Raw genomic sequence first — 27746 nt, 5'->3', positions numbered from 1 at the left:
GGGTGTCAGCTAATGCAATAATAAGCAGCTTTACAGTATTTGCCACAAGTTCCCATTAATTTCCGCACCACTCCCTTTTTCTCCTGCCTTTCAAGAGTTGAACAGAAGAGGCAAGTAAATGCACTGGTGGCACGATGTGCAGCCATCCAGTTCTGAAAAAGCATTTCAAAGTTAATGTTTTCTTACCTTTTATAGAAACCATGAAGAGGCTGGAGACATAAAAACTGCCAGTAATCCAAGCAGAAGGCCTTCAACTTCAGCATTTTCAAATAGTTCTACTGCAGCAACTGTAGCCTGCAGCTCGTTGGCTATGTTTTTAAACACACAGTACTTTTTAAATTTTGATTTGACTGACTCAAATCCAATTTCCCCCCGCCTTATTGCTGCAGCATAAGTGTTTCTAATTGCTACCAGTGTATGAAGCGACCCATCCACATGGCACAGCACCTGCACTGTTACACTACTTTAATACAAAGAGACAGTAGCACAAAGGCTAGAAATTCATTTACTGCGCTCTTTGAGCCTGATTTCAGTCTATCTTTCCAAATGTTTCCAAACACAATCAATGTAGCTGTTATTACACAGAAATCCAACTTCTCCTTTTTGCTATTTTAGGCCATTCTGAAAGCTCTTTAGACAAACAATTAGTATATATTCCAGTTAGGATTCTTGATGGCCCCCCTGGAAAGCATCCTTGAAGCTCACAGCCCTTAGGAAAATGCAAGCAATTATCCCAATCAGTCTGAGAACAACTGCCCTATAATCACAGTAGTGTTAACATCCCATCCTATGGAAACTCCTCAGTTTTCTAGCAGCATACAACTGTTTTAGTCAGCTCCTCTGGTGTGAATCACATCTGTTCCATTGTCTGCCAGCACCTATGAAAAATGTGGGTTTCCTTATGACAGGGGAAAAAATGACAAGCAAAAGTGTGGACCCTCCCCACTCACAAAATAAATTATGCTTATCTTATTCCCAATACACTTAGCCAGTTAGGTCTGTGTGAAGAAAAACTAATCATCTGAACCACATGGTGCACAGTGGGGCAAGCTCCCAGCTATAAAAGCCAGCAAGATAAAGCCTCGCTGAGATAGGCTGATTCCAGTTGCTAGGGCAACAGAAACACATTGATAAAATCTAAAATGGAACCTTGATGACAGCTTTTCATTGGCTTGCAGGGAAATGTCTCTGTAACAAGCAATGCTCAGGCACTCATAGCAACCTCATCAGCTGAGAGTGAATTTGGGGCTGGACTAATGAGCTGAAATGCAAAATAACAGCTAGTTGTCATTTAGTTACAGTGGAAATCCAAACCCATTTTTATTCTGAAGGGAGCACAGAAGCAATTAACAGTGAGCTGCTTTAAGAAAATAAATGTCAAAATTAGTAGCATTTTCTATTAAAATCCCTTGGCTAGAACAGGCATGACAAAAGCAGCTTTCCTTTTCTGCCTTTTTAGAACATCAAACCATTTGGACTCTTATCTTTTAAGAGACACTATGAGGCCCAATTCTGCCACCGTTTTTCACTTTGAGTAATAGCTTACTCTGCAAGCAGTTCCACTGATTTCAAGGGAAAAAGACATCATTCGGTGGAAGCAAGGATGGCACAATTGTGCCATATATTTTTTGGAGAAGGGAGAGCCAAGTACAATATCTGTAGCAAATGATAGACATTACCAGCAAAAACAAATGCCTTGTTGGAAAGCCAGAGTGTAATCTTGTTTTTTGCATTAAAACTGCTGTGACTTTTACTCTTTTACTAGCTGTGATTTTGGCAGTGGAAATAGGTATATGCAGACTTCTCATTTTGTAGAGTTGTTTGAAAATACATCAATAAGGAGAATCTAGGATACATTTTTCAAAAGTACCTACGTGACTTAGGAGCCTACATCACACTGAAAGTCAAGAAGACTTAGGATCCTAAGTGCCTAAGTCACTTTTGAAAAATATGACCTGTAGCAGTTTAATTTGTCATTGTTGTAAAACGGTTTGATGCTCTAAAATGAAGGTTCTTCTGCTTGTGGCATATCTAATTCCACAAGTGCCTGGATAATAAACTATATTTAGGGATTCTGTGTTTTGGTTTCTGGTATTACTCAGTCACACTCTCTCTGTTTGCTTACGTTCGTGCCTTCCAGCTTCTAGAAAATTGCTTCATATAGATTTATTTGAAATGTGACTGCATGTATTTCAGTAAGCAATTGTTTCATTAACAATAAAATAAACACAAACATTAAAAATATGTCTTGATACAGGTATCTATAAAACAGTTTCATGCCGTTGTTTGCATCCTATGTTTCCACACAAATAAATGCACAACCCAGAAATTAGCTGCAGAAAGCATGAAGAAATATGTTGTAATAACTGGGACCTAGAAGACCTACTCCAGTTGTGAGCCTAACTGTGGGAAGATGGATGGAAGTTTATAAAATGGTTCAATTACCTGTAATAACAAAGGGTGCTGGGAAAAGATTATGGAAGTCCAACTTAGACTGTTAGAGAAGTTTATATAAATTAATAAAAGTGAAAAACAGAAAGACTGAATTAGTCTAAACAAAGGGCTTTACTGATATAACTCCAGGCCTGTGTTGAGACCATACCTGGCAAACAAAAAAAGTGTGGGTGGACATTAATGGACTAAACTTTGTACGTCAGAAGTTAGGCCTGATTGGTGAACAAGTAGTGGTAGGATGGACTAGTCCATCCATCACCCCCTTTCTGGGACTCTTAAAAAGAGACTTTTGGGGGTGAGGACATGTGAACCAACTGGGGAATTCTTGGAGGAGCAGGAGGGCTGTTAGGACTCCATCCTGCTTTGCCCCAGGGACTTTTCCCTCTCCCCTGGGGCTCCAAAGATTGCCACAATCAATCATCGGGAAGTCCAGACTTTGGCACACTAGTGGGAATAGCTGGTCATCACCACTGCATCAGCGGAGACTCCAGTCAGGGACACATGAGATCCTGCTTGTCTCCCCTTAACTTGTGTGTTCCTTTCTGTCCCACTATTTTTCTTCCTATCCCCCCTCATTCAGCTTGTCATAAAATCTGATCCTGTGGTCAACTGTACCAATGGCTCCAGCACAGGGAGGGGAAACAGTACAACCAGCTCTAGCCAGTTCTGTCCAGAGTAAGAGACACCGGTAAAGGAGAGGGACCAGATGATATCTCAGACCCCTGACCAGGAGAAGAGCCAGAGTCCAGTGCACTGCTGTTGCAGCTGACCTGCCGACCCTCAGCCTCCATCTGACCTGGCCCTGGAATCCTGAGAACATCAGCAAAAGTCATATTTCCTCCACTTTTACTATCCTGTCTCTTTCTCCCCCTCACGTCTGTCTGTTGGTCTGTTAAAAACAGGAAAAGTTACCATCCTTCACATCTCAGAACTGAGCAACAACACAAACCCTTTCCTTCCCATCAAGAAGGGTTGCCCAAGTAAGCAGGGGAGACTAATGGATGTCCTTTCTTAAAAAGGGACTTTGATAGGTTTGGTTAAGATTGTTTTGCGTAATCATTCAATTTCAATTTTGAACTGCATTGTAACTCTTCTTCTTTTATGTAACTTAGTTAATAAACTTCTACACTCTGTGCATGGGTTGCTTAGTGGGTTTGCCAGGAAACTAACAAACCAAGGTCTCTATATACCAAACCCTAACCTTGTTTAAAACAGTTTAAGGCTGGACACGCTTACAGAGTCATGTTAACACCTTTGACTCTTTGGGTCTTTTATTCCATCTAAATTAATAGAGCAAACCACAAACCTGTGTGTAACTTGCAGGAGCCAGTATGAACAGGATGCACGTCTCTTTTAAAGGAACCTTATCATTTTCTCCCCCCGCAGTGTTTATCTCTTATTAGTTGTTTCCCACTGACAGCGAGGTTGGTACTGTAGAAATGATCTCAGAGAAAGTACAGCTGGAGTTGTTTTACTGGTTACCTTTGAAAAGCAGACCCCTATAACTATCCTACATAATATGAAAGCCAAATCTTGTGGTCCTTATTCAAACGATGCTCCCACTGACTTTATTAATCTGGCTATTTTCAAGCAAGGAAATTACGCAGACATGTTAGAGGAAAATTAAACTTATATTATTTTTTTCCATTCCAGCTTTTGAATTTGAATTACCAAGAACAGCTCCCACATTACATGATAGTTTTACATGAGTACAGGCTGAATTTCAGCACCACAGGGTTTGATACCTAATGGTAATAACCAAACTCTCCCCTCTGTTTCACTGGTGCTACTTCACTGACTACAGCTGAGTTAGATCACTGCAAGGAGTGGGGGTGTTAAGGAGAGGGGAATTTGGCCTTCTGTTGCTAACAGAAACAGAAACTAGAAGAAATTATAAATTTTGTCCAGCTAAAGATAAAATAAATGAAGCAGGGAAAACTATTAAAATTTACTTTTAGTTTTTCCGAAAACTGTAATATTTAGTCTTTTGCTTGAAAAGCTCACAAAACCCACCAAACTCACTGCACAATTTAAACAAAAATTATTCACCAGGATCACAAGAAAAGAGGGTAATATCTGCCAGACTACTGAGCCAGTAGGACACCATCAAAACATTTGCTCCTGAAATGACACAGCTTTCAGAAAACACTTCTTTTTCCTGCTCACACTGTATGGCAATTTCTTTCTCTGCTAGTGATAACCTTTCCAGAAGAAATTACTGTGTTTCTCCCCTTAATTACATATTTTTAAACCCCCAACTTTCAGTGAGTAAAAGCTACTTGTCTATGAATTTTCTGTCAGAAACTAATACTGATTATCCTGTACTGCATGCACGGAAAATGCTAATTAGGACTTTTGTAAAGGAAAACCACTATGTTCTCCACACGCTCTTCATCTTTTCCCCTGGAAAACAAGTAATGAAAAACATTAAACTTCCTCTCACGCTCAGCCTAGATATAAAACTGGTTCTTTGAAAGAGGCATTTTACTGCTACTTTCTTTGTCTTAGAATTCATAGGCCTAATGAAAATTCGTGCAGCAATTTTTGGATGTGGTGCAGCTTCAGCATTGTAACCCTAAGAGCGCACTGTGCAGCATCTCCATATTCATTTATACTTTCAGTGTGTGGAGGCAGGTTTGGCAGCAGTGTGCTGAGTGCTTTAACCGGCCCTTCTAAAGTGGCCATTAAAAAGACTGGCAAAGTTGAAAACATACAGTACAAAATCCTCCTTTAGCGATGGCTGTCTTGACAATCTATGGAGTAGTGAGGCTGCATTCAAACATACTACTAGTGAGAGAGATTGCGCTATAAAATAAATACAGCATGAACTTAGAGCTAGCTACACTTGCTTGCATGACAATAGGACAGCCTTGAAAATTGTCATGAAAATTAAGCAATCATTGAACCCCACTGTACATGAAAAATGTATGTTACAAATTCGACTGTTTGTTTATTTAGGCATCTGAGCATCTTAAAGCTTAATGATACTTTACTGGCCCAGTAGAATTACCCGCTCACCTAGGCAAGTGGGCAAATTCAATTTTGCAAGCCTGCAATAGGAGATCTCTAATTTGCTTAAACCTTGCAGAATTCCAAGAAGCAATATCTACCCTGAACCGCCATTAGCTGTGATTAGCCATTAGAATGCCATTAGCCCTGGTTTAATGTTATGGGGCCAAAGTGTGGCTTGGGAGTAAGAAGGGGCCGTTATAGCATTCACTTTGTTTCACAGCCTGTGTGCATCAGCCTTGGATGAGATTGTGGAAGGGGAAACATGGACGACATTCTATGTGGCAGTCTGGGTGTATGCTTTTGGGCTGCTGGCTGTGCAAGGTCCTGTGTGGCTACAAAGGTCCTGTGATGACGTCTTACAGGCATAAAGCCACCACAGCTCGAGCCTCAGAGTACACACAGAATTTACATCTATTGTGTAAAGGAAATGAGTCAGTCTCAGTGTTAGAATTCATGTAGTCTCCTCACATAGGCTGTAGGAAGAATTTCCTAGGCTCCTTGAACAAAGTGTGTAAGGATGGATGTTTTTGTGGTTAAGGCACTGGAGGGGGATTCTAGAGGACAGGTTTCTATTCCTGGTTCTGCCAGACTTCTGGTGTGACTGGTGGAAAGTCACTGAAATCTCTCAGAGCCTCACTTCCCCACTGGCATAATGGAATGTAAAACATAAAGAATATTTCCCTATCTCATGGGATGTTCAGAGAATAATGTCATTGACATTTGTGAGGTGCCCAAACACTGCAATGATGTGCACCATAGACAAACGTATAGGTTAATGAAGAAACCTCAAGTTTTCCTTTGTGTTCAGCATTTCAACAGTACAGTGACTCTTGGAATGCTCTAATACCCCAAAACAGATTTCTTTTGTTTTAAACAATTCTGACGTAGGGTTACGTGATCCCACAGACACATAATTTAGGTTGACATTATCCTTCATCTTCATTTATTAGGGCTCTGAGGCATCAAATCATTCTGAGCTGAAATAGCAGGAAATTCATTGTGATGGTTTTTGCTTCTGAATATCTTCTCTGTACCCCTATTCCTTAAACTACAAACCACTGCAGATTGCTTATGATAAAAGGAAACCCTGAGGTCAGTCACAAAATCAAGGCTTGAATGCTTTAATTTTGGAAAGTTTGGCATTATTTCTGGGTAAGACTAGAATTCAGGGTCTGAACTGATCAATAAGTTCAGGGTCTAATGCTAAGACTCAGTTATTAGGAAACCATACCACATCAGATACTGGGTGGAAGACGGCAGGGCCCACTTCAAAATGTCTGGGTGCATAGGTCAGTTGTTCTGATGCAATATATAGCAGAGGACAACTTATGCAAAATATAATACTTACTGCGAGACAGCATAACAACTTGCATGAAGGCCCCTTCATAACGAACGTGAGCAGAATTATAATGGTAGTAGTGATATTTTAATTATTATGGACCCAAATCTAATCTCAGGTACTGTCATGTAAATCTAGACTAATGTAGTCAAAGGAGTTAATCCAATGTAGTCACAGGACGCCCTTTGGTATGGAGTTTGTATAAGACTAAAACAAAAAATCTAATCAAATGAAGAGTCTGGATCTATGATATTCCGGTGCAACTGAGCTCAGCCCCTGCCCCCTGGTGTTCTATACCAGATACATACAAAATGGAAATGGTACTAGATGTTCTCACAAATGCATGATGCCTGGCATGCAGAGCTAGTCACATCTTCTTGGAAGGCAGATCTGTTTTGTTAGTGGTGGGACAAAAGACACCAGGAAGGTATAGCACATGGACATGCAGACAGCACAGCATTCCTGGAAGAATATTGTGTGTCTGTTGGGAAATTCAGTGAGTTAAAAGAAATCATGTACCCAGTGGTGCAAGTAGATTTTAACTGTTACCAGTATGGTACCAACCCCCCGCCCCTCCTCACAAAATATGTTCCGTGACTAGAGCCCTGCACGGATACAAATTTATACCCGTGAATGCGGATATCCCAGATAGAAATTGATATCCACTGAACTGCAGGGCTCTCCCGGGAACTGAGGTGGTGAAAGGAGCAGCATGTGGGGCCGCCACTCGCAGGAGCCAGTGCTCCACGCTGGCAGCTCCTCCGTCGTGGCTGTATCACGCCTAGCCCTGCCCCCAGCCCTTCAACGCAGCTACATCTCCTGTCTGGGGTCTGTACAGCCCCACTGGAGGACAGGGTTGGGGGCGGGGCTGGGGGCAGTACAGCTGTGCCAGAGAAGCTGCCAGCATGGGGCGCTGGCTTCTTGGAGCGGCAGTCCCATGTTCTGTTCCTTTCATCGCTGCGGTTCCCAGGAGAGCTCTGCGGTTCAGCGGATATCAATTTCTATCCACAGACACATGCAGGTATAAATTTGTATCCACGCAGGTTTCTACAATTCATTCTTGAAAATGTGTCTGGTATGGTCTACCGGCAATAAATGTCTTAATGGTACAGCGTACCTGACCATACCGGCTCACTTGCACCACTGCATGTACCTTATTTTATGGTCTACCAGTGGTAGATTTGTTTGAGCAAACTGATGAGATGTTGTCCACACCATGTTCAATAACAGAAATCTTTCTTTTGCTTCATCCCATTTTGTGACCAAAGAGCTTTAAGAATCAGCCTCATGGATTATTGTATTAGCACTCCTAAATCAGGCCCTGACCTTATTAATATACACTAGATTTTGCAAGTTATTTCTCCAGTATCATTTAGCCCTTATATAAAATAGCTACCTTAGAGAAACTCCTAGTAGATGTGAAACTAACACATCTTTTCCTGATTGCTTTGTTCACTTGGAGCTCTGGAACTGCATTTACTAGTAGTTCAAAAGCAGCAATTAAAAAACAACACATTGTCATCTTGAAAAAATTAGGTACCCTTGCCTTAGCTTTGAAAAAAAAAACCATACAAGAAAACAGTGCACTATCTCCATTTGTTTCCCCTCACTTACACCATGAAATGGAGGGGTACTTTTACTGGAAAGATGTGGCTATATCCATCATTCACCATGCCCTATGTGCTGCCAAATTTTGTTTTAGAGGCAGAGGAGAGGGGAGGATTGCAAAACCTTAGTGACCTTGGTTTGGTTTTGTAAGATCGAAACCTGGGCTTGGTCTTAATTTGTAAGGTTTTGTATAACTCTCCATCTGCGTACATGTTCTTTGCAAAGCATACCTGGAATCACTGACAGTTTTGAGACAATAAGACAAACATTCTCATGCAAATCTGTTTACAATAGTTCAGTAAGTGGCTTTATACAGAGTTTGGGTAAAGGGAGACGGGCAGAAAAGGGAAAAGCCCTAAGATCTCCAATCATAACTGTTGCCTTTTTATAGTACCTGGCGATAAAGATACTATAATAGTGCCAGTTGTTATAAGACTATTGACTGGAAATACAAGGACGTACATCAGGGAATGCACACCAGACAGCATCTCTCTGTTAGCAGGTTCAACAAAATAACACTGGGAATTGAAAGTGTAAGTCAAGAAAAACAATGTAAAAAGAATAATATGTTAGCAGTGCTTATTATTTGATTCACGTAATATGAACTTACTATCTTTCATACTCCCACTGGGTAAAGATAATGGACATACTGAATATTAATCATGAGGTCTAGTTTTAAAAAAGGATTTGGGGAAACAGTTTTATAAAACAATTATATAAAAAAGTCAATTTATTTGTCTCCCCTGTGCATTTCTAAATGGACCCCAAACTAAAGGACAGATATTTTATTAAGAGTGTTATTGACACTGTTCATAAAGAATTCCTCATTCCTTTTTCAGCTGTTAGATTTTTTTCTCCCTTTCTTCCTTCATTTACTACTCCCTAAATCCTCCTTGTTGTCATCTGCCCAGGGGAAGTAATCCCAAAAGACACAAAGTATTGCATTAAACCTGCCCCTTGCACAAAGATTTACTTAATCCAGAACAATGCCTGCTGCAATGATTGTTTCTGGTAACTCGCTCTCAGTGAATGCCACATCACACACCAGCCACATGATGCCCTGAGATAAAATGAGGTTGCAGAGCAATAGGGAAAAGGCAAAACCAGAAACTGTATCTGAGTGATGATACAGACTGGGAAACTGTGTGCAAGCCAATCCATGATTATTTGAATGGCACTGGAGTTAGGGCTGAGTATCACCCAGTGCTCTTATGCCAGTGATGAGGAGAGTGAGGGGACAGGGATGTTTTAGAAAGATTTTACTGTATTTTTTAGGAACCCTGACTCATTCGATCACTTTACTGACAATAATTCACATGCTTTGAAAACAACAGGAGATTAAATAGCCATGGGGCCCTTTAGTTTGAGTTATTTCAAACAGAATGGACAGCTTTCAATTACTTTCTGGTTCAAATCAGGTTAGGCACAGCAAAACACATGTCCTCTTGCAGACCAACCCAAAAGGCAGGCTTTCTTGAAAACAATCACCAGCTTTTTCTTTTAAGAGAAAGTGATTCTGCCCCAGATTAACCAAACGAAGCGTGCGTCTTTTTTTGATGCATTCTTTAACGTGTAACTGTATGACCAAGGAGCAGCAGTGCCCCTTTAATATCTAACGTTAATGGTGCCAACATTGTTTCCAGATTAAATACAGTGATCAAAGTAAAATGGAAGGTACTGCAAAAATTTATATGAAAGCACCTTCTGATGTTTACACATGTGGTCTTCCTGGAATGCTGAGCAAGGGGGAAACCACAGGAATCCAGATGCAACCATCAGCACCACTCATTAAAAAGTGGTATATAACCAGCACAAAAGGCCAAACCTCCCTTCAACATAGGATGGGGTTTTACAGGAATTAGTGTGTTTTTTTTCATATGTGCACACACAGACACATGTGCATGCATGCACGGACACAAACAATGTGTGTACGAATGCACGAATGCACAGTGTTTAATGCTGGAAGCTTTCAAGTACCTCATGTTTGTAGGGAGGGGGAAACTATCCTTTATGTTCTCTGATACTACATGTGAGGTTTGGTAAATAATCAAATCATTCCTTTCCCAGCTTTGTATTAGAAATTAAGATTGTATGCTGTGCGCTTAGTGTTTTGCAATAGAACAGATGCTGAGCTTGCTATTTGTGTTCTATATTTAACGTATATATTAATTAACAGTACCTTAGTGGATCAGTTGAGATGCTGCTTCTTGTTTCCAACGAGGTCCTGAGATAGTAGCAAAAGAATAAAGGTACAAAATATTAAAACAATGATTTGACAAAGTATTAAAAACATAAAAGTCATCAAAAGTTTAAAAGTATTAGGTTTTTCTTCCCAGGATTATTACTAGTTTGTAATTCACATTTTTATAATGTCAATAACCACGAGCTTTTAAAAAAATAATTATGAATCTATTTAGAAAAAATAATTGATAGTGATTCTCATGTTTACAATGGTATATGCTGAAGAAATGTTTTAAACATAGTTAGAGAGACAAGGTGGGTGAGGTAATATCTTTATTGGAAGAGTTCTGTGTGAGCTCAAAAGCTTGTCTCTCTCACCAACAGAAGTGGGTCTAATAAAAGATATTACCTCACTCACCTTGTCTTTCTAATATCCTGGGACCAACACAGTTACAACAACACTGCATTAAACATAGTTAGGCACTTTTGTTTTCCTAGGCATATTTGTGGTCAGGTCTCAATGTTTTAAAAACATTGCAAGAGGGCATATGAAATATACAGCAAAAACACTTGAAATTCATACAAATGTACATTTACACAAACTTAAATCTTCTGGCTAACGCTGGATGAAAAAATACCTTTTTGTGGACTTTTCTTCCCGTTTTTGTCAAAATCACTCATGAAAATGTATAGCTTTTTAGGCTAAAAACTGACATGGAAACCAAAGCCAATTTTTTGGTGTTTGGAAGTCAAAGTGGTTTCAAAAACTGATTTTTTTAAATACCAAATTTAAAAAAAGAACAGAAATAAAATATTTTTAACCAAAAACATTTTGGTCTCCAGGTTTTCCTAAGTAAATGAATAAATAGATGAACACATGGAATATATTATCAAAATATATTTTTGTGAATATACTCATTTGCAATGAAAAGCCAGTTTTCTCTGAAAATACTTTTTGATGAAGACATTCCACCAGCTCTATTTTGGGTCTTTTTTCCATCTGTGTTAGAGGTAAAAGAAGAGGAAGCTTTCACACAGCTCCTACTATTGTTTTATGTACTATAGCTGTCAGTATATTTTATTTTACTGAGCATTTCAGAACACTGCCCTCTGTTGTTCAGCCTAGCACTGGAATTGCCAGCAATGAAAATCAGAGCTCATCTAGGCCTCTTTGATATCAGCCGAGCAAGTTTGGAATAGAAGGCACTGATATGTACATATGTATATGCTGGAACTGGGCAAAACCCCTGTCAACTTTAAAAATTACACAAATGAACTGCAGACAATCAAAATGTATGCTCCTCTCAGAACTCCTGACTTCTTCCCATAGAAAATAATCCAAATTCACCAGTCAAATCACATACTTGGATGTGGAACTTATTCCTGACCTTAACTTCCTTCCACCAACTTGAAAACTTAATGCTGACATTAAGTCTCCCCACCTGAGTAAGTCCCATTATCATTAATTGTCACCATTCTATAGCTGCTCCATGGGGAAGCCCCATTGACTTCAAAGAGAGCTCTGCGCAGAAAGGAACTACAGAATGGATCACAATGCGAGTTAATTGATCATATTAATGGAAGAGCAGAGCTGGGTCTGTGTGGTTTACATGTGCACACTGTTGGGAGAGTAGTTCCGTTCATCCCCAATATACCCAACCATGCAAAAATAGAACAGCTGCATACAATAAGGAGACAGGCTAAATTCTTCTATGAGAGCCTCATTAAACTTGACTCTTATACTCTGCTTTCCTGAGTGGATTGCCTGGACAGATGAGAGAGGAGAATTTTGCCCAGAAGGCATCCCTGATTATGTATTTGCTGGCTTTTCTCACATTTGGTCACATTTTTACCATTATTTATTGTTGGAATGGTCACTCTTTAAAACACTTGTCAATTGCGTTAGATAACTACATAGCTTTACCTCAGTCTTTGCAATATTCTAGGTCTTCCCTACAAGATAGATACAGGAAAGTTTAAGCTTAGTCTGCTGCAAGTATGGAGGTAACCATAGCCATTTATTGAAGTTAAATGAGTATGTTTTTAAGAGTGACATTTTACATTAACTATTTACCTGGGCTATAGACATGCATAGCACTTACATTTAATCCATTCTAATAAACAATTTGATGTTGGCAGAAAAAACAGAAAGGAAGTCAAATTTTTACAGACTTATTTATCCCAAATACTATAATGACTCCTCCTTCATGAGCAAATATATATTTGAAAATGTTTATCTTATTCTTACCTGCTTATATGCAAATAATTGATACACAGCCAAACTGCTCCAAATAAAATTTTGATGGCCAAGCAATGAGCCTGTGGTCTATGAAGGCTTATGAAAGCAAAGCTGAAATTGAATTAACTAGATTGTATTGCTGTAAATTGATTGTCCTTTCTCAGTTTTGGTGCTGAGATTAATATCTTTACAGAAATAACTTGGGCTTTATTAGGGAATGATAGCAGGAAGTGTATAAGCACTGTGTATGCAAAATTGAGCTCTTCAAGAATAGAAGAAAAACCATATTGTCCAAATAGCCTTTAACTACATAACATACATACAAAGCTTTAAAATGCCTTTTAAGTGCTTTTTCTGCCCTGTAATTTGTTTGCTTTCAGCACAGTTCAAGATTTGTGAATAGTAATGAATTTTGAGGGGGTGGTTTACATATGTCTGCCTTGTGGCTCTTTGTTAGTTTGACAATTGAAAAGGGCAAACTTAATTTACTAGTAATTTAGTTTATTGCTTAACACAGTCTTCATGTGGAAGTGTCAGCCTGCTCTGTGACCATGACTTTGTCTTACTTTCAGCTGAATATTTTAAAATCTGTATTAACTGGTTTTGGCCCTTGTTACTATAAATAAATATTTAACAGACTCTCAGCGTCTTTGTGCAGGGACAATATGTTGTGCATAGTGAAGAGATGGTAATGAGACACTAAGCCACACTGATTAGCCTGCGGCCCCAGTAGAACCTTGATTGTGCAGAATGACATTGAACGTGTTGTGACCTTAGGGACTCGGAACCCAGTCACAAGTAGCGGGAGTACAGATTCATTAAAAATAGCATATTTTCTTTCTAAATTCAGACACAGAGAAAGGTAGACTCTCCAAATAATTAGAAACATAGACTCAGGAGAAAGGTTTTAATGTGGGATGAATTGTTTCCATTCCCCTACTCCACTTTTCTATTGAAGATTTCTATGGCATTGTGTTTTCAAAGATTCAAGAACTGTTTCTGGGGCTGTGAAGCAATTTGGCTGAAAGGCTTGGTCTACACTTGTGAAATGTTCTAGAAATTTCCCACTGCTGCTAACACCAGTTCATTTCCACAGTGGTAACAATGTTGGAAGTGCTTGTGGAGACTGTTGACTGGAGTTTTAACCACCATGTCATCTAACTCTGCTCAGAGTATATCTAATCAATGCGGTGCTTATGACAGCAACAGTGGCTGGCAACCTGTCTGTGCTACAGCTGCCAATGTTGCTAACACAAATAGAGCTGAACTAGTGTTAGTAGTGGTGGGAAATATTTAGAAAACTCCCCTAGTTTAGACAAGGTTTGGTGGGGCTGGATAAGCAAGCAACTAGAGGCCCACAGGTACTGTTGATAATAAAGGGTCAGAGCTGACATAGGTAAACCAGGCTGTAACTCCACAAATTCTGTCAACAGCAAACAGGGGAACTTCTCGATAGGGCTCTGAGTGAGAGAGGCTGGAACATCTGACCGCTGTTAAGTCCCAAACATGTGAAGTAACTTCTTTGAAGAAATAACATTACTGAGATAAAGAATGGATACAGAATCAAAGTAACCCCTTGTGGTGGAAGCTGTGCTCCATTCCTTTTTCTAGATGAAGGCCTGTAGGACCAAATCTGTATTTAAGTGAAGGACAAGATGGACTTGAACAGCAGTTGTAGGCATTTGAATAAACAGAGGAAACCAAAAGGAAGACAGCACAAAGAGAAGGAAACACCAGACATAGTCCTCAGTTGGGATACTGAAGAGCAAAAAGAAAATTTTACATTGTGGCAACTATGAGGAACAATAGGAAGAGAGAGCAAGTCTCAGGGGAGTCTTTCAACCATTCCAGTGGTTATTCTGCCCTTGAGGAGCAGCAGAAACAGAAGGATAATAGGGCAAAAGACATTAGCCATCCAGTGGGCCAGAATCAAGCACTGAAGAGGAAGCAGCAAAAAGAATTGGCCCAATACATATGTAGCCCAGATAACAAAAACACAATCATGTACTGTCCCTAGCGTTGCCAACTTTCTATTTGCAGAAAACCGAACACTCTTGCCCCACCCCTGGCCCTGAGTCCACGTCCCTGCCCCGCCTCTTCTCAGAGGTCCCACACCCTCCGTCCGTCGCTCACTCTCCCCCCACCCTCGATCATTCGCTCATTTTCAACAGGCTGGGTCAGGGGGTTGGGGTGCGGGCTCCGGCTGGAGGTGCAGGCTCTGGGGTGGGGTGGGGATGAAGAATTTGGGGTGCAGGATGGGGCTCTGGTCTGGTGGGTGGAGCTGAGGGGTTTGGAGTGTGGGAGGGGGCTCTGGGCTGGGCCAGGGGGTTGGAGTGTGGGAGGGGGTATGGGATCTGGGCTGGGGGTAAGGGCTCCGGAGTGAGGCTAGAAATGAGGGGTTCAGGGTGCAGGAGGGGGCTCAGGGCTGGGGCAGGGTGTTGGGGTGTGGGAGCGGGTGTGGGCTCAGGGCAGAACTTACCTCAGGCGGCTCTTGGAAGTGGCTACATGTCCCTTTCCCTCCTAGGAGCAGGTGCGGCCAGATGGCTCCCCTCGCTGCCCCCAGCTGCAAGTGCCACCCTAGAAGTTCCCATTGTCCACAGTTCCTGGCCAATGGGAGCTGCGGAGCTGGCTGTCAGGTCAGGTGGCAGCACATGGAGCCTCTTTGGCTGCACCTGCGCCTAGGAATGAGGGGGACATGTTGCCGCTTCCAAGAGCCGCGTGGAGCTGGGTAGGGAACGTGCCAGCCCTGCCAACTGGAATTTTAATGGCCCAGTCAGTGGTGCTGACCGGAGCCACTGGGTCCCTTTTCAATCAGGCGTTCCGGTTGAAAACCAGACACCTGGCAACCCTAACTGTCCCCAAGGTATCACGATAAAAGATATTACAGTAGGGGGAAGGCTAGTCCAAAGAATGCTAGAGAATTTCCACTTAGTACCTACACAAGAAATAAACTTCAAAACAGTCAGAGCTCTTACTAAGCTATTGAATACTCTCCCAAGGGAAACAGTGAAAGCACCAGTATATGAGATGGTAAAACAGCACTGGACAGTAGAATATGTACTGCAGTGGCAGGGAAATGGACTAGATGCCCCAAGGGTCTTTTTCCATCTTCAGTTTCCATAGAGTTTGCAAGGGCCTTTTGGATAGGAAGCAGAGGAAGTCTGCACTGGCTTTAGTGGTTAGTCACTGTCAACTAGTCTGGAATACATGCCTGTTTGTGCAGGTTTTTTGCAAAGTGGATCATGTATGCCTTGTAACATCAAGGCTGGCACAAAGGCCTGTGTCCAATCAGATTTTTTCTGATCTAATGTGTTCACATGGAGCTTGAAGAACAGGTGTAGCAAGTGGTTACACAGTCTATTCTGAACTCGAAAGAGTCTTATGAAAACACGAATTCAGCTAACACTTAACTATAACTTTGCTATGAGCTCATTGTCTTTCTCCATTCACCAGCAGAAAGAAAAAAGGGATATTAGGCTTCCACTGCAAAGTACTACCTTGGAGGAAATAATATTCCTGACAGCTATCAAACTAGATGTAACTGCATCAGTCGATTTGTCTTTTAACATTTAAACAAGACATCTTTATCTACTATGCCATATAGTTCCAAAGATTCAGTAGGGACACAAATAGCTACTTCAAGTGTTGGGCATGGCAACAGACACCAACACCTACAACCAACCCCCACATTCTTCAATTACGTATTTAAATGTAAGTGTTGTATGATAAACCTGTCTGGGCATGTATCTATTACAGTTTCTAATCCCCAATAAATATGGCTTTCAATATCTATTACCAAATGTTTTATCAAAATCTAATGTATATACTTAGACTAGGGTTTTTCAAACTTCATTGAACCGCAGTCCCCTTCTGACAAAAAAAATTACTTCATGACCCCGGGAAGGGGTGGGGGTGGGGTGGCAAAGATTGAGGGCTTCAGCCCTAAGCAGACTGTGACCTGAGCCCCGCTGCCCAGGGCTGAAGCCCTCGGACTTTGGCTTCAGCCCTAGGGCACGGGGCTCGAACTTTGGCTTCAGCCCTAGCCCTCAGCAAGTCTAACATCGCCCTGGTCACCCCACTAAAATGGGATCATGACCCACTTTGTGGTCCCAGCCCACAGTTTGAGAACTGCTGACTTAGATCGTTGTTTGTGTGTTTTCAGACTATAAATACAATCTCACCCACAAGTCTTGTATTCTAGCAACATTACAAAGAAATTTATTTTTAAATCAAACAATGGCTTCTTTTTTTTATAACTATTCATTTATATTAAGCTTGGACCCAAAGGACCAGATAAAAACTGATCCCTATTTGTGCTCTGTCCTATATAAACCCAGAAGAGACAGTGCCGTCCCTCCAGAGTTTAAACACAAACAACGATCTAAGTCAGTGGTTCTCAAACTGTGGGCTGGGACCACAAAGTGGGTCGTGGTCCCATTTTAGTGGGATGACCAGGGCAGCGGCAGACTTGCTGGGGGCTAGGGCTGAAGCCAAAGTTCGAGCCCCGTGCCCCAGGGCTGAAGCCAAAGTCCAAGGGCTTCAGCCCTGGGCAGCGGGGCTCAGGTTACAGTCTGCTTAGGGCTGAAGCCCTCAATCTTTGCCACCCCACCCCCACCCCTTCCCGGGGTCATGAAGTAATTTTTTTTGTCAGAAGGGGATTGCGGTTCAATGAAGTTTGAGAAACCCTAGTCTAAGTATATACATTAGATTTTGATAAAATATTTGGTAATAGATATTGAAAGCCATATTTATTGGGGATTAGAAACTCTAATTTATCTGCAGTAGTATGAAAGGGATTCACCAAACACCACTATTGACCTGGAGATGAACACGAAAAGACACAGACACAGCAATATGGGTTAAACGCAGAGGCTGCAACCTTACGAAAGTGTTCATTAACAAATTAATTTGGGGGTAATGGCACTCCAAACCACAGATGACAGAAGAGCTTAACTGTGCATTTCAGCATGACCACAATAACCATTGATAGAACCAAAAGGGAGGAGGAGGTCATTTCCCCTTCCTCACCAGCTAAGGAAATTGGCTCAGGACACATGTCTCAGACTCGTATGAGGTATGGTATTAAGATGGGGGACCCCAAGCTGCAACAGACAGAGGCTGTCACTCCCTTTATTCCAAACCAGTGGCAAGGACCAATGCCTTAATAACTCCCCAGGCTGAGGTTCAGGCCCACAAATGATGCATATGAATCTGCTCTGCTCTGGCTCTGGAAACCCACTACAAGTTGTGACAACAGCCCTGTATCCCCCAGCCAGCCCAGACATCCTGGATGCCAAGTAAAAAAAACCCACAAAGCTGTTTGCCAGTTTTGGTGTGTGAGAAAAGCCCTTCCAGACCTCAAGAAAGGCAATTGACCACACAGATGATCCAAGAGATCCAGCACATCTGTCTATGGGATTGAAGAGGGGCAGGAAGTCTGGGTGCCAATTTAGGCTTCCTACACCTGGGAGACTTCCTACACAGTGCCAAGGAGCCAATCAGCTCCCTGAATCCCCTGAAATGACCAACAGGACCATAGGAGGAAGGAACAACGCCTGATCCCACCATTGTCCCCCTCACACTTCTGCCTGCAGGAACAAGCCTGATTGGCTTGCGCCAGGGATGGCAGACAGGGCATGTGTGATGTGGATGAACAGCAAGCACTGCAGGAAGGGATGAGATAGAGAATCAGCTGCCACAGACCCCATAACGCAGATTTCTGACTTTTCTTGCCTTATCAAAACCCTGCTGCAGCAAGTGAGATAGGCAGTTTAGTACATGATCCACAGCTTCTATATATATATATATGGCTGGAACCTCAACCCCTCATAGGTCCCCTCTGCAATATTCTGAAAGTGTAATGGGGATTTAAAGATGCCGTAAGGCAATAACTTTGGATTCCACTAACAGAGGGGAATCTTCCAGTCATGTGCTACCTGCCCCTGGCCCCCCTTTCCTCACAGAGTAGGGAATTTTCCAGTATGTGCTGGACTGGAGGTGGGACCATAACTTCACAGCCATTCCACCAGTACCCATGCCAACCACTGCAGAATGTTTATGATTTTGTGAAGATGAACTTCTCCCTTAAATAAGCTTGTCTCTCCTTCAGTGGGGACTGCCTTCTTAAAGATTCCTTTTCAACATGACCCTGTTTGACCACACAAAGTAGGGCCAAGAAAAAACTAGCTTCCTCCCTTAGAAAGCGCTGGAAATCACAAAGCTCTTATCACCAAACTGTTCAGATAACACTTCCTTTTTATTCTATTTAGGAGACATTTGTGTAATTCAATCTTCTTTGCGATTACCGTAGATATAATGATTTTAATGTGTCTTATTACATGATAGTTTTCCTTTAAGCTTTCACTGTAGTCCATAGTGTGGAGAGGGGAGAGACTTGTAGGGACTGATCAGCATAAGATAATGGCAAGGGCAAATCTAATAGCCAAGTACTAACCCTGTGCTGTGTTACAAACTTCTTATACTATGTGATGTACCATGAAGAGTATTTCTTTGGTGATCTATGCGGGTGTGAGGGGATGCTTGGGCTTCTCACTGTGTTTCCACAATTTTGTCTTACTCACATTAGCCACTCAACGAGAATCCATGCATTGGGATGGAGAGACAGCCACACTGAGCTGCAATACACAGTCCTACAGGTGATTTCCTGTCTTACAGCATCAACTCCATTGAGTGACATCGAATTCCTATAGGAAAACACTCTCTTTCTTTCAGAACAGATGACTGCAGGACTTTGACAGCTTTAAGTGAACGTCTACAGCACTATACACCTTAATGTTGGTACAGGCTACATAATCCTTTGATTAAGCTACATATCATGGTGAGACACTCTATGGAAGGATAGAAAGATTTTCAATGCCAAAAGAAAACCAGTGTTCTTCAGCTAGCAGCTAAAAATCATAATAAGGATCAAGATTAATTCATCTTAGCTGCAACAAACTGACATCTTGATCCTGCTTAAAAATAAAGATCTTTAAAGATATCATTTCTTGTCCAGCAAGTGAAACATATTTGAAACAATAAATAAGATACAAAGTTATGCTATCTCCAAAATGGTAATAGCTTGGGAAAATAGCTGACAGCCTCTACAAAATGTTTGATATGCAATACTCCTTAAATCTGGGAGCAGTGTAGTATACAATCAGTTTAATGCAGAGGAAAGGAACAGCGGCCTAAGATATTAACTGTCTAGAACATTGTACAGGATATTGCTCAGTGAATAATGTTGTCACACAATCTCTTCAATGCAGACAGGAATTTCTATTAAATAGCGTAAAATGTACTGTAGAAGAAATGAAACTCACTTACAGTGAGCTTTGATACTGCGATATTCCACTGAGTGAATTATTAAGAAGACTGAAAGTCCCAGATTATTTTACTGCACTGCAATGTGCCACTCACAACTAGCGATAACAGTTTTCACTACAGTAGCACCTTGCTGATGAGGATCTCTAAGAATTTGCCCACATTAAAGGATTCAGCCTCAAAGTGGGCCAGGTATCACTATCCCCATTGTACAGGTGAGGATCAGGCGGCTTAATTCTCTAACTCAATGACAAAAAGATCATGCACTCTCTCTCTCTCACACACACACACTTACTTGATGCCACAAAGAAGGGGTGTAGCAGAGCTGGGAACAGAACCCATGTCTCCTGCCTCCCAATATTGTGGTTTGGGCACAAAATCATCCTTCCATATTTCGGTTTTCATTTTTAACAAATCTCCAGGTATTTTGCCTAATTCATGTCACTAGCCTGCACTCTTACAAATAGTCCTGATGAAGTCAGTGGGAATACTCATATGAGTAATGCTTTCTAGTACTATTGAGAATCACAGAGTTGGAGCCATAATAAGAACATTTTGTAAGGAAAATAATTACTACATTAGAGGGCTCCAATTTACGAACATAATAGCCAAATTCTTGCCTGTTATAACTCCAGGCAACTTCAGTGGAGACACAGTAGGGACCATTTTGGCTCATTATGCCTCAACTACATGCAAAAACATATGAACGTTCTGTGAATAACTTCCATTAGCATTAATGGCATTCCAGGATGTCTCATTTCTCAACCACACGATGAGAAATACCCATGTGTTTTCCAACCCATTCCTAACCACGGAGAAAAAAGCAACACGTAAAATGCTCTAGTTTTTAACAGTGTTATGTCTGTTTTTATAACTTTGCTTTTCCAGAAGACATAATGGGCTATGTTCTGTCCTCTGTACATTCATATTTATTTCCTCAATTGTTTAAAGGAATCTCTGTCCTGAAGGCACTTGTGCTTACTTAATATACAAAACCAAGGATAGAAATCACAACAGGTATACCTTTGCTGTATAGCTCCCAAAATATAACCTCCCACATTCTACAACCCAAATCCCTTCAACCCATCCCCTCAACTAATGAAGTGGGCCTCGGTTTTCCCTGCATATCTGCCAAACCTCCTGGGGGACAAGTTTCAGAGTCGGTCCTCTCTCAAAATATGCCCTGCCACCAGCCAATTCAAATGTTAAACTAGGGAGTTGTTAATTAGGGTGCCTCCACTGACTACAACTGTGGTAGTGCTCTATGAGGATAGAGGCAGTCTGTCAGTAAGACAGGTACCAAACTATTTAGTGTATGCTAAATTAAAATCAAACCCCAAAAGTCATGGGAAACCTATGCAGATGTGGGTGTGAGCAGTGGTGTGATATCTGGTCTGGATGAAGCTCCATTTAACCAGTGAGCAGCTGTATCCTGCATTAATATAAGAAGTATCAGTAACTGTATGTTTCTTAAAGTTCCTAAAGTCTATTCCCCTTGCAGCAATACATGTGGTCAAATTCCAAGGAGGATGCTTCCCTCAAGGATCTCTCAGAAACAAAGGAGCAGGACTCTTCTATCCTATCTACCTGTGCTAGAGATTACAGGCATGTCATCATAATCTCATTAACAGCGGTATTGAAGGCAGATGACAGATCTAAAAAAATAAGCATGGATGTGTAATCTTCATCCATCACCAGGATGAGATCATTATAACCAAAGCAATTAGAAAACTGGACTGCATTGATTTCATTGGGGGTGCACAGGTGTAAATAGGAGAGAACTGGGAAAGATTTTTAAAAATATGGGCTAGATTCATAGCTAGTGTAAACTGGCATCAGTTGTATTGAAGTCAACAGAACTACATAAGCTGAGGATGTAGCCCATGTACTTCTAAGCTGCTTTTCTGTCACACTAATGCTATCTACTAATTAGACTCAAATGGCTATAAGATGAAGATATTATCGAACTTTAAATGCATCCCTTAAAAGTGGTCTCTCTATTTTTCTCTTTTCTAATCTACACTACATACTTCAGTGACTCAGGCCGCAGTCCAGGAAAGCACATAGGCACGTGCTTAATTGCTGTTGACAATAGGGAAACTTTCCTGAACTTGACCTAACAGAGACCTGAAGATTCCACAGAGTTCTGTCAGGCATGTGCATGTACAAGAGGGGGAGACTCCCTCAAAGGACTGTTGAGTTCCCAGTGGTAAATCACATCATGCTTTGCAACCCTTAGAACCTAGCACGCTTGTCAAACTTGCTAATGGTTCAAAGAGCAGATTATATGAGCCTATCCCAGCTAACTGACTGTGGGGGGAAATGCTGATTTATTAGAATATTTTTCTGGCTCTCTATCTACCATGTAACAAATGACTAAGTGCCCTGAAGGGAGGAAAGAACAAATCAAAGAAAAACAAAGGGCTAGGAAGTCTTTGAATGTACTTCCATTTGACATGCCGGAAATTTATGTAATTTATGTTGGGCTGTGTGCAAACTAAATGTTTCCTTTCCTTTCTGTTCCTCTGCTTTAGGGATGAGCGCTACATGTCACAAGGTTCTAGGATTCCATCAGCTCAGGAGTACTGGAAAGGCTGCAATGTGATTATACGAGTGCACCGAACCATTCATCCTTCTGTCATGCCTTTCAGACGGTGAGTTACAATCATGGTACCATGATTAGATTTCAGATTTATAGTATAAGCAATAAGGTGAGAAGCCAAGTTATTCTAGCAAGACCATAAAGTAATTACACAATATTTAGATTGGGAACTACTGTTGTGTTCAGAACCCAGTAAAGAGCATAGAGGTGGCTTTACCGGTATTGAGAGGACTGCTGATTGGTGAGCCTGTAAATTTTCTACACAGAACGGGCAAAATTACATAAGGGTACCAGAATTTGATTAATTATAAAGAAAGCTGTGGCCTTCATTCCCAACTCAGTAGCTGTGAGCAATTAACGTTGTGGCAATAAGGAAAATAAGCTCATTAAGAAAAGGTCTAGTTTGAACTTTTTGGTAAGAAAGGATTTCACTAGAAGCCTTAGAGGACATAAGATGGCCTGCTCTTCAGTAGGTTTTTTTTTTAAATCACATCCCCAAGTATCAATAACTCTGCCAACCAAGACTTTTCACCCACAGAAGGGCTGGCAGCCACATTTTTCAAAAGAGTTCATCAATTTTGTGCCTCTGTATTTGGGTGTCCAACTTGAGACCTCTAGCATCAGATTCACTAAGGGTACATCTACACTGCAGCTGGGAACTTACTTCCCAGCATGGGTCAACAGACAAGCACTAGCTCTGCTTGAGCTAGAGCACTAAAACAGCAGTGTCACCAGGGTGGCAGCTCAGACTTGTCACCTGAGCACAAACCTACCTGAACCCTCGTGGTGTGTACTCAGGCAGCTACCCTGCACCACCACCCTTGCTAGCCCCGGCTACACTGCTATTTTTAGTGCTCCAGCTTGAACACAGCTAGCGTGTGTCTATTAGCCATGCGCAGAAGCACACTCCCAGCTGCAATGCAGAGATAGCCAAAGATGCTGCAAGTCCCTTGTGCCTCTGAAAATCAGGCATAAAGAGTATGTCTACAAAGCAAAAGCTGTATAGGGGTGAGCTTAGCTGAGCTAGCTGGAATCCAGGTATTGCACAGTACAGAGTTCAAAGCAGGCTAGTGAGCTAAGGACTGTGCTGGGCTTATGCTACCTGCACTGAAGCCCACACTGGATATTAGGAAAAACTTTGGATATTAGGAAAAACTTTTTCACTAGGAGGGTGGTGAAACACTGGAATGAGTTACCTAGGGAGGTGGTAGAATCTCCTTCCTTAGAAGTTTTTAAGGTCAGGCTTGACAAAGCCCTGGCTGGGATGATTTAATTGGGGATTGGTCCTGCTTTGAGCAGGGGTTGGACTAGATGACCTCCTGAGGTCCCTTCCAACCCTGATATTCTATGATTCTATGTCTTCATTTTTATTGTTACCTGCGCTCGCTTGAGTAGGCTAGCCCGGGCACAACTTTAGCTGTGTAGACATGCCCAAAGTGTCTTAAAGTGGACACCCAACAACTGATGCAAAATCTTCTGAAAATCTGGTCCTTATTGACTATCCAGATCAATGCCATTCAAGATGGCAGTTCACCATAAGAACTAGCCTGTTCATGTTAAAATACCGTGTTTAGCAAACCTCATTACTTGAACAGCATTTTTATTACCCCAGAATAACTACATACAGATCTGCTGCTTGTTGCCAACTCTTATTGCCAGTCCAAGCTCTCCTGATTTCTCTGCTGATTTCTTTATTTAGGAACCATAAAACCAAACTTACCCACATAACATACCATGGGAATTTATTTATGTTTCCAAAAAAGGAAGAGAGAATGCACTGCTGATGTATGGCATCCAATTGTATATAATTTAATTTACAGACATTAAAAGTTTCCAGAACTACTGTGTTTAATCTTTCATGAGGCAAGTGTCCAGGATGCTAATGTAATCTGAGAATTGAAATGTTTGAAAATGCCTTGTTTAACAATATGGCTGGATATTTCTCAATGTTGTGGTGTGTTAGATAATTACTAGAACTAGGCAAGGGGGCAAATCTTCAGTTTGGATTTAATTCCACTAAATTTTCCAATTATCTGACTAGATAATTGTATGGCTGCATGAGCTAAAAAAAAGGAATTCACAGATGTTTATCAGAATGCAAAAAAATGTCTAATTTAGTCAAAGCCCATATTTTAAACCATAGTTTGGTTAGGCTTTAATAATTACATATAAAGCATTACTGCTGTACCCGCAGAAATGTGCTAAGACACACTATTTTAGATGAATAAAGAAATGTGTGACTGGGATATCATAAGAGCACAAGCTTCGGAATTCATGGCCGACTCTCCCACTATGTATATACCAAGTTTCAGATGGTCTCTTTTCCATAACTAATACATAAGGATATTTACTACAGTCAGAACAGGATAAACTATTTACAGAAATATCAGATAGGAGCATTTTAACCCTTTTTCTGTTTATAAATCATCTGTGAACAGACTTTGATGTTTATGAATTTGTTCATTATTTGAAAGCACTTGAACACTTTATGCTTATGGGGTTTTTGTGTGAAGAATATACTTTGAGGAGGTCATCTTTGACTAGGCACTATTCTTGGTATGTGACTGATCACCTAAGTCACATGATACTACTTTCACTCAACAGTAGAGGATAACCAGAGAGATTTCAGAATGGCTGCATAACCACATTTAGTACAAACCCTCACACAAACATCTGCATAAGTTTTCATAAGACTTCTGCTTTTTACAAATATTCTTACACGCACGTACGCACACACAAATTCACTTATATGAATGATAATAGAAAATGAATATAAAGGAGAAATGAGTAAAGCTGAAGTGGATTTGTGGTGTTATTCAAACAAATGTTTGTTAATACTTTCTAGCAGTGCATTCCTAGCTACAGCTGCACTGCCATTACTCTTATGTGCAGCTCCACAAAAACACAATATAGCACAAAGGTGACTGACAATTAAATGAAGATAAAAGGAGGAAGAGAAGTCTGTGAGACAGCAGCGCAGGCGGTCTCCCAGAGCTCCATTACATTATCTCCTGAGAGCATGGCACAATTTCCTTCTGACTGAATCCTTTAAAAATGTCATTAGAGTGTAGAGATTTCTGCAGGAGTATCTCCCGAGATCTACATTCACAAACACTATAGCTACTGACAGCAGAAAGAACCAGTCAGCTCAAATACCAAATACATTTATGGCTAGAATTAACCCTGCTATTGGGTGGTGCACAGCTGCACTATCATAGGGGGACCACAGAGAATTACCTTCCCTGCTCCCACCTCGTTCCAGCAGGTAGTAATCTGCTATTGAACTATACCTGTAGCAGATACATTTCAACCTCCCAGCTGAACTCTGCTGGTCAGCACTTTGGGTGCATGAAACCAAGGCTCTGCCTATTTCCCACCTTTCTCTGTCCACTCCCTGGCCGCCTCCTTAAGGCACTCTGTAGAGAGCCGTTAGCATGCTGCACCTGCTCACTCCCATGTGCCTCGATCTAAGCTCTTTAGAGACCGTGCAGGGGCATAGAGGGGATTTTATTCCCCTTTACACCCCTATGCAGATGTGCAAACAGACAGCATAGAGCCACAGTCTGGGCCATATAATCTAATTTTTCACAGGCCATCACAACACTGTTTTGGATCTGCAGGAGCAGCAGTAACCCAAGTCACAAATTCACATAGTTTTCAATCAGTTCCTACAGATTCAGTGGTTACAGTCAAACACTGTCAACTGTTTATTTGCATGCCAACAAATAACAAAATCAGTCTAATTCGATTAATATTTGAGATGAAGTCAGGCTACTAAGAATGTTTACCATGGACCAATGCAAACAGGCCCTTTATTTCCCAGGAAGACACTTACTGTATATAAACTGCTTAAGTGGGTTTAAAGAACTATGTACACAATACTTGAATATTATGATTAATGTGCTGTTTCTTATTACATTAATGTGCTTTATCAGTCAGTCATAAGATGAAATTCCCTTAAACACTGGGCACAGAAACTTGTGAAGAGCACACATACTGTAAACATTTTAATAGCTTCCCGCCTGTATTTCACTACAAATCCTCTGGACTGCCAATGGGGTTAGAATTCTGAAAGCAACTTTGTTTGCTGGAAGAAGAGGATTAACAACGGGTAAATCAAACAACATGCAACCAGCAAACTTTTATAGAATCTGAAAACAAATACAACTGGTTCTACATCAGCATGTCTGGTGCAAAATAGATTCATACAGATTAATAGACTCCAAGGCCAGAATGGACCATTGCGATCATCTAGTATGACCTCCTGTATAACACAGGCCAGAGATCATCTCCAAAATAATTCTTAGAGCAGATCCTTAAGAAAAACATCCAATCTTGATTTAAAAATTGTCAGTGATGGAGAATCCACCACAACCCTTGGTAAAGTGTTCCAATGGTTAATTACCCTCACTGTCAAAAGTTTATGCCTTATTTCCAGTCTGAATTTGTCTAGCTTCATTTTCCAGCCATTGGATTGTGTTATGCCTTTCTCTGCTAGATTGAAGAGCCATTATTAAATTATTAAATATTTGTTTCCCATGTAGATACTTATAGACTGTAATCACTACATTGTCCACCAGAGATGGCCAATGGCTCCCTGCCTGCTATCTGCTGGAGACCGCACACAGAGTTTGGAGCACGTTTGCATCAGGAGTATATTTTCTTCCTGCTCATTTTAGCTCAAAACAGGGAAAACAGATAATTATAGTGAAGCAGTGAAATTGTCTAGAAAAAAAGAATTGTTCCTTATTTTTCAAACCTCCCATCCCAGACAGGTTTCATCATGGCTGCCACTCTCTTTAATTTCACATTTGTTACTCAGGCTCTAATTATTTGGCATTAGAAAGTTAAGTGCCATAACAATGATAAGATAGATGATCCGTCAAACCACACAATACAGCATTTGGCTGGAGCAGCCACCACTTCCATCTTTGCTTCTAGCCACAACAAGTCTGAATTGTTTGTATAGAACAAGATGTTTTCCAACC

General features: G+C 41.1%; 1 protein-coding gene and 1 long non-coding RNA gene across 16 annotated transcripts in view; one reads left to right on the top strand and one right to left on the bottom strand.

Annotated features, from left to right (window-relative positions):
• The window catches only part of IQSEC1 (IQ motif and Sec7 domain ArfGEF 1), a 692283-nt gene that overhangs the window by 239031 nt on the left and 425506 nt on the right, over positions 1-27746 (bottom strand). For 12 of the 15 annotated variants that reach the window (XM_043550598.1, XM_037903964.2, XM_037903972.2 and 9 more), the window contains one exon: positions 10593-10637. In XM_043550598.1, coding sequence (XP_043406533.1) covers positions 10593-10637 — 45 coding nt within the window. Of the gene's footprint in view, positions 1-186; positions 1062-10592; positions 10638-27746 lie in introns of those variants that run through there. The other 3 variants (XM_043550592.1, XM_043550600.1, XM_037903970.2) reach the window with 2 other exon arrangements.
• The window catches only part of LOC122466498, a 53703-nt gene that overhangs the window by 14960 nt on the left and 10997 nt on the right, over positions 1-27746 (top strand). The window contains exon 2 of the long non-coding RNA XR_006292074.1: positions 22691-22810. This is a non-coding gene — a long non-coding RNA (uncharacterized LOC122466498). The remainder of the gene's footprint in view (positions 1-22690; positions 22811-27746) is intronic.

Source organism: Chelonia mydas, chromosome 7 (genome assembly GCF_015237465.2).
Source record: "Chelonia mydas isolate rCheMyd1 chromosome 7, rCheMyd1.pri.v2, whole genome shotgun sequence".
Taxonomy (NCBI): domain Eukaryota; kingdom Metazoa; phylum Chordata; order Testudines; family Cheloniidae; genus Chelonia; species Chelonia mydas.
Note: the sequence above shows the minus strand (reverse complement) of the source record. Positions and strands in the feature narration are given on the sequence as shown.